Below are 6,711 nucleotides of genomic sequence, written 5' to 3' on the forward strand. Positions count from 1 at the left end.
CATATTCTAACATTTTGTGTTTTTTCGTAAATCAATGCCCTGGCCTACTTTGATCATGATCACACAAAAGTATTAAAAGTAGAAGATCCGCAAGCTGAAGAGATTGTAGATCTGCTACTTTTGAATTTGAAGTCATGACAGTTTCATATCTTTACAACAGTCCTTTGCATTATTATTGTACTCTGCGAGATATTTTAAGCTGCACTGGTTGGGTAGTAGAGGGCAGACAAGGCAGTGCTGCATCTTATGGTCCACCACATTCACAGATGGTTGGGCAGGTTTTGTAGCCCCATCTGGCCATAGCAGATTTTGATCGCCTCATTCCTGTCTGTGACGTTATATGACATAATATTGATGGCATAATGCAGTGGTTCTCAAACCTTTTTAATTTCAAAGACCCCCAATTGATATGTACTGTATTTGGCCGCAAATGTACCCCTATCTGAAAATGTTTTGTGCCAAGGATCCCCAGATCCCCGTGTGCGTGCGTGCGTGCGTACACACACACACACACACACACACACACACACACACACACACACACACACACACACACACACACACACACACACACACACACACACACACACACACACACGCACACAAATAATACATGTATTTGAAATCCTACCTGAGGTGCCACCATTCAGAGTTGTAGCGCTCTGGGGGTGTGTCCCCGCTGAACACGCTCCATCTCCATTGGTCGACGAGGTAGCCAAACGGAAGGAAAGATATTTTGTCTAGAGCCATCTTCAACAGGTAGTTGATGTCACTCTCTGTGCAGAAAAACAATGCTGTGTTTAACCGTCCTATTATGCATCAAATGGTTAATGTTGAGTGCATTTCTTAGCTTGGTTTTCAATTTATTTGATTTATTATCATATTTATTTATTGCTGTCTTTATGTACTGTAGTCGTTTAGACCACATGTACACATCAAATCCAAAGTAATCCTTCCGAATACAACCAACTCCTTCCTTCTCTAGCTCATGACCTATAAGGAATGACATTCCTATTATACAGTACATACATTATCTAATATCTTCAATATACAATAATCTTTTCAACTTTATATTAATCCATTCTGGGCGGGAACCCCTTTTGGTGTTAGCATTATATGTTATGCTTTAGCTATTGAAAAATAGCAGACAAGCTTTGTCTGCTATTTTTTTTAAATCGAAGAACGACTGACATAGAAACATAGCTTTTTCTGAAAACAGGATGTAGAAGACATTTTTAGAATCTGATCTCAGGTCAAAATGGGTTTAGCACGCTGACAACGACTACAACAGGTATTGCGCATGCAGAGGGACATGCGTTCTTCCCAACGTGCGTTGTCCTATAGTATTTGTTTAATGGATGAAGCAGGAATTAACATAAATAACTGTATTAATGCAGTAATGATACCAGTATCAGTGGTGTCAGAATCCAGCAGCCCAATGGTCTGCAGATGTTTAGGTGTGATGACGGACAGAGCTATTATGTCCCCTATCGCCTCATGGAAGCCAGGGTTGGCTCCGCCACGGAAGCCTACAGGCAGGTTCTTGTAGTGCAGGTAGTATTCAACATGTCCCATCTCATGATGCACAGTGTACAGATGATGCATGGTCACCTCGGTACACTGTTTGATCCTACACACAAAAACAAGCATAACCAGTGGTGGACAAAGTGCTGAATACTACAAACGTATAGATACTCAAAGTCAAATGTGACTAATCTATAAAGTGAAAGTGTGCTCAGATCAACATTGAACTTAATGTATAGTTATTAGTTAATGTACTCCACCTCTTGGCTTTTAAAAGTACAAATTACAATTTATACATTTATTTTACATTTATAGCAGATATCTACAAGCTTTGCTTGTACTGTAGATCTGCTTGTGAGCTTTTAGGGCTGGTAGATACAAAATTGCATGTTGGATAACATAACTACGATATTTTAACTTTTTGTATTTTTTCGTAAATGAACACCCATTTGGTAAAATTTGGTAAAAAAAAGGTCATATGTCTCACCTACAGTATATGTGAGATGACTTTTAACCTGATGGTCAAGATTGAATTTATCCCCTGAGCAAGCTCTAGACCGGCTCTATTGGGTCAATGGTTTAAAAAAAGAAAATCCTCACTTCAGCACGAAACCAGATTAAAATCAATTAAAGGTAGAAGAGGAAAGTTACATACTAGTGCTGTTTTAAAGGCTCTATTTAAAACAGAAAATAGAAAATAGCACATCTCAAACATTCTCTACAAGCTCAAAATGCGTAAAGAATTGGGCCGCCAGGTTGAAGGTGCTTTAAAGGACGTCCAGCCGTGCTAACCTGAAGTCTTTGCGGTTGTAGAAGTCCCAGGCGTTGGCGTGACACTCCACCTGTCGTCCGTCGGTGGGTTTCTCCAGCATGGACTCCTTCCAGAACTCTGGAGGCATCTCCATGAGACCCAACGAGGTGTAGAACTCCTCCGCAACACGGAACATGTGTGTGGCATTGTAGTTCTGATGGAGAAACACAGAACATGTGTGTGGCATTGTAGTTCTGATGGAGAAACACAGAACATGTGTGTGGCATTGTAGTTCTGATGGAGCGACACAGAACATGTGTGTGGCATTGTAGTTCTGATGGAGCGACACAGAACATGTGTGTGTCATTATAGTTCTGATGGAGCAACACAGAACATGTGTGTGGCATTGTAGTTCTGATGGAGCAACACAGAACATGTGTGTGGCATTGTAGTTCTGCTGGGAGTAATCTTCCAGTCTGTTGCATCGGCACAAATACAATCCATGGTCTCTTACCTTTTTGACCATGGCCTCAGTCACATCTATATGGGCTTTGCCCGGATAGGGGACCATCAGGCCATAAATATTGTTCCACGTCTGAGCCCACATGTTCCCTAAAGGAAGAGTGAGGAGAGACATGTTTGTGTTAAATTGTCACCAGTTTGAATCAGTTTTGTTACATTTCTGTACTAGAATCTCTCCATATGTCTCTAAGATTTAAGTCTTTGGGAAACTGGTGAATAACTTTTAGAGTGAGTTTTGTCTGAATGAGTGGATCTATCTTCAGTAGGATTAGGGGTCACATTCCAGTCCCCCGCTATCAGATAATGACCCCCAAGAGATGTCAATAATAGAAATAAGTTACTGTTTGGTGCGTAGATATTTACCAAAATAAGACACTCAAGATTACCTTGAATTATCAAATATCGCCCCATTTTGTCGGCAATTACCTTAGTAACATTAAATGGGATAGATTTGTGTATAAGAGTCATGACCCCTCTAGCCTGGGAAGTGAAAGGTGCCGAAAACACCTCCCCTCGCCATCTTTTCCTAATCCTAATTTCCTCATTCAGTATCAAATGTGTTTCCTGGAGAAAGACAATACTCGAGTGGATATCTTTTAACCTCCACATCACCTGCTTAACCTTTTAGATTTTTTGTAAACCCCTACAGTTCCATGAAGTGGTTTCGTTACATTTCTAATTTGAAGTCATATGGATCATCTCTATGCTGTGCGTACCCAACAGATGGGCAGGGATGGGTCCTTTAAGGTTGATGTATTTGGGCCCATAGTGATTGTAGAGTTTGCGGCGGACATATGCATGCAGGTTCTGGTAGAGGGGCTCTATGGTCTTGTAGATCTTCTCCAGGTCCTCCTTGAAGGTGTCCGTCTCATACTTAGATCTCCAGTAATCACCCGCATCTTGAAAACCTTTGACAAGATACAATGTACAATGTATGACTTTCTCTTTGCATTGATTCCCGCTGCAGAAACATTTAAAATGGAATGAATGAAATAAAAACATGTGCCGTCAGATTTTACCTATCGTAAAGATATCGGAAAACGCATGAATAAAACCTTTCACATAGAAAGATGTAGGTATACTTTCAGGAACAGAGACGATAGTAACGGTTCTTACCATCGGCCACCTCAGCCTTGTTGAAGAGCTTCACAAATGTGGGGTAAAGCTTCCGTAGAGGAACTCCTGCTGCGTTGTGCCAACCCTCCCACGCATACAGCAGTTTGTCGTAACTCCTGGAGGAGGCCATGATGTCCGTCAACTCTGGAGAGGGGGACAACAAACCCATCCATCACACAAACTACAGAACTACAAAACTGATTCAGCACACCTACAGTGCAGAATAGTGAAGACATACAATATTCAAGTCTCTATACTCATCAACTGGGTGTTTATTATATTAAAGAGATGTCCCTTTAACAATGAGAAACACAATGCTCAGAACTACGCAGAAAACAGACAAAGTTATAAGTTAATTGTGCAAAATTCAAATATAATTGTAACACATGTCTGTGTGACTGTAACTTCCATAAGTCTATGCTTTGCATCACCATCTTCAGCACCATGTACAGCGAAGTAGATCAGAGTTGATAGAGATTAGGACAAAAAAGACAATACAACTTTTTCACTTGACATTGGACACCTACAGTATATTCAATAATAGACTGTGGTGTTGTATCTAAATTGGAATTCTGAACATTATAGTTTGACAAACCTACCAGGCTCCGAATTCCAGCACTCATGTGGATTTGGACAAACCTTGGCTGTTGAATACAGTTTGGTCATGGTGCTACGAATTGTGTCATACTGTAAAGCAAGACAGAGAAGAGGAGCAATCATTGTTTAATAGCAGTCTATACAGTACTGTACATCTGATGTCTAATAATAAATGTAATTTTATGGAAATCTGGCATTCTGGAAATCTGGCTACATGTACTGTATCATAATCATACACACAACAACACAGTATAATCCAGTCATGTATCGTCTCTATTGGGTGGAAACCTCATTACAGTATGTCCAAAACTGTTACTTTTCAGGATTCAAATAATAGGCCATGAATTAAAAATCACACCCGTGTGAACTGAGTGGTGCAACTCCCCTCTCTCTCCCCCTAGGACCGGTGAACACGGACATTGCTGTTCCTTGGAGTGGTTGCACCACTCAAAAACACACAAAGTTAAAACATGAGAGGTTTATCTGCCCGACAGCATGGATATGTTACCTGCTCTCTCTCTTTCTCTGGCAGGTTTGCAACACCCAGCAGGCTGATCTTGTGTATCAGCTTCTTGGCTTGGAGGTCAGTCAGGGTTTGAAGGAAGGCTGGAGGAAACACAGTCTTGGCCTTCTTTCCCCAGGCCTCGTCGCAGGCCTGTTCATCCATGGAGGCCTTCACCTGCACAAAGACAATAATGTCCAAAACCTTTACTCTTCAGGAAATTGAACTAATATCCTGGCTTCCATCCACTGTAGTTATTTAGTCTTTCCATTGGTTAAATGTTTACACAACCCCACAGACACACATGACCACTTTCAGAATAGCTGATCTACAAGCTTGAGGCTTAATTGTCTGTATAATCAATTAGGTCTTGTATTTCTATGTATTGTTACTTGTTCTAGTTTCCATGGTTCTATGTTGTCTTTCCCAGCTGTGTCTGTACAGTATCTAATGTGTAATCAGTCCTCATGTGTACATTTAGTCTTGTTCCCCAGTCAGTCCTTGTCGAGTCACTGTTTGGTCTTTGGCGTCAGTTAATTTGTTTGAGTATGTATATTATCTGTTTCTGTTCACCTATTATTCAAAGAAATTGCACATAAAGTGCACAAAAACCGCACACCGTCTGCACTTGCAATATGAACCCTTTTATTAGGCAATGTTTCAGTCAAAGACCTTCTTCAGGCATCTGCTGAACTGAACAGTAGGTACAATATACAGCCACACAGCTGCAGCTCCAAAGCATCCAATCACAATCGCCCTCCTTGATAGGGATGAGACCCAACAGGTGAGCTCATTTGACATAGATTATGAGGACAAGATCACTTACATATCCTCAGGTGTGCATAAACCATGGGTTTGATCACCACCTGCCTGGCTGTCCTGCTTTTGTGTTCTCACCAGAACATGACATATTATTGTTAGACACACTCAGGCTGATTCAGCTTTCGGGGAGGAAGCTGGGCATATATTTCTGGATTGGGCTGAATAGTGGTGAGCTATTAGTGAAAAAGGGAAGCTCCCGACCGTGTGCATGTTTGCAATCAGAAGGAAGTAAGGAACCGGGTTCAGGCGAGCGATTCCACTTAACTAAACACCACGCTGCTGACTGCTCCTGAACGTCTGTAGGCACATATATCATATATGTGACCCTAAAGCTATCTCTGCAGAGGTGGATCTCTGTTGTTGTACCCACCTGGAGTTGAGAGTTGAAGTCCGTCAAGTTGGTTTTATAATTCCATAAGGCCAAGTTGGAGTGGTAGCGGACCTGCTCATAAGTGCTGTTGTAGTCAACTAGGAACCGGGCAGCGTCCGCCGTGGTGTTGGTGTAACACCCAGGAAGCCAGTGGGCTGGCAGAGCCTGGCACAGTGCCAGGACTGGCAACAGGAGCACAGCTGACCACACGAACCTGACCATTCTAATACTCTCTCTCTCTCTCTCTCTCTCTCTCTCTCTCTCTCTCTCTCTGTTGAATAAGAGGCTAAAACAAAGTGTAGTTATAGTTTTCTCCAGTGAGGTGAGAGACCACTTTCCCCTGGGGCTGTTGTCTCACAGACGTCTTTCAGTGTCCCCCTCCCAGCCTCCCAGGCCTGGTGTGGTGATTCATTCATGACTCAAAGACGGTTCAACCTGATGAGCTGCTGTCTGTTTTTGTGAGGTATAGCTCGTCATGTAATTGTGGACGGGGAAGAATAGCAGTGA

At 42.0% G+C, this 6,711-nt stretch overlaps 1 protein-coding gene across 1 annotated transcript in view; it reads right to left on the bottom strand.

Annotated features, from left to right (window-relative positions):
• The window catches only part of LOC308315158 (angiotensin-converting enzyme-like), a gene marked incomplete at both ends in the record, with an annotated part of 41,120 nt that extends 34,694 nt beyond the window's left edge, over window positions 1–6,426 (bottom strand). Inside the window, 9 exons of the mRNA XM_080762998.1 lie at window positions 632–776; window positions 1,407–1,630; window positions 2,317–2,489; window positions 2,790–2,887; window positions 3,514–3,705; window positions 3,914–4,057; window positions 4,513–4,600; window positions 5,019–5,189; window positions 6,205–6,426. Coding sequence (XP_080619124.1) covers window positions 632–776; window positions 1,407–1,630; window positions 2,317–2,489; window positions 2,790–2,887; window positions 3,514–3,705; window positions 3,914–4,057; window positions 4,513–4,600; window positions 5,019–5,189; window positions 6,205–6,426 — 1,457 coding nt within the window. The remainder of the gene's footprint in view (window positions 1–631; window positions 777–1,406; window positions 1,631–2,316; window positions 2,490–2,789; window positions 2,888–3,513; window positions 3,706–3,913; window positions 4,058–4,512; window positions 4,601–5,018; window positions 5,190–6,204) is intronic.
• Between the last annotated feature and the right edge of the window lie 285 nt (window positions 6,427–6,711).

The sequence above is a fragment of the Protomyctophum bolini genome, assembly GCF_963924005.1.
Source record: "Protomyctophum bolini genome assembly, chromosome: 5".
Lineage (NCBI taxonomy): Eukaryota > Metazoa > Chordata > Actinopteri > Myctophiformes > Myctophidae > Protomyctophum > Protomyctophum bolini.